This window comes from Penaeus monodon, chromosome 27 (assembly GCF_015228065.2).
Source record: "Penaeus monodon isolate SGIC_2016 chromosome 27, NSTDA_Pmon_1, whole genome shotgun sequence".
Lineage (NCBI taxonomy): Eukaryota > Metazoa > Arthropoda > Malacostraca > Decapoda > Penaeidae > Penaeus > Penaeus monodon.
This window is the reverse complement of record NC_051412.1, coordinates 15,477,958-15,478,629: the sequence shown is the minus strand read 5'-3', so window position 1 is coordinate 15,478,629 and position 672 is coordinate 15,477,958. Positions and strand designations below refer to the sequence as shown.

At 37.9% G+C, this 672-nt stretch overlaps 1 protein-coding gene across 1 annotated transcript in view; it reads right to left on the bottom strand.

Moving 5' to 3' along the window:
- The window catches only part of LOC119590616 (mitochondrial basic amino acids transporter-like), a gene marked incomplete in the record, with an annotated part of 11,809 nt that extends 11,187 nt beyond the window's left edge, over window positions 1-622 (bottom strand). Inside the window, 1 exon segment of the mRNA XM_037939294.1 lies at window positions 368-622. Coding sequence (XP_037795222.1) covers window positions 368-401 — 34 coding nt within the window.
- Between the last annotated feature and the right edge of the window lie 50 nt (window positions 623-672).

Here is a 672-nt window from a genome sequence, read left to right as displayed (position 1 = left end):
GATATACATATAATTAAGTAGGTCTGCAAAAAGTATTTGCAATCATCCATATGCCATTAAGCATTCACTTATAAATGCACTGCATAATAAATAGATCACTCTGAATATTTATAATAAAAGATGATGATGATGATGCATTACATAACGTATACACACTACAGTGCTTTAATCTGCCATTTTTGTCTGATTCATCATGCAGACATGTGTCTAAATATTCGCAAACACAAGAAGAAATCACTGCCAATCTGAATCCAGTCCGCACTGCATAAAACAGGCACTATTTAAGCATTAGAATATCTTATGTTGATAATAATGGCAATGTTGATAATAATAAACGATAATAAAAGAAGACAAAATAAGGACTTACCCCCAAGACATCCTGCAACGAAGTCTAAGGCCATCTTCAAACGCTAATTTTGTTGAGCCAATATTGTGTTCGTATTTTTGATTTCCCAGGTATTCAGTAACGACATAGACGAATTAAGACGCTTTAGTTTCTTCTCCAATCGGTCCAGGTAAAAAAGTAACAGCTGAATACTTGAGGAGTGTCGAGCAATCAGATGAGTACTGTAGAGTGGTACCTACTCTCTCTGGCTACCTGGCTTTTACTGACGCAGAGCCGGGTTCTCGAGGTGCCCGTGCCTCTGGCCGCCTCTCATCAGCATGATTTGC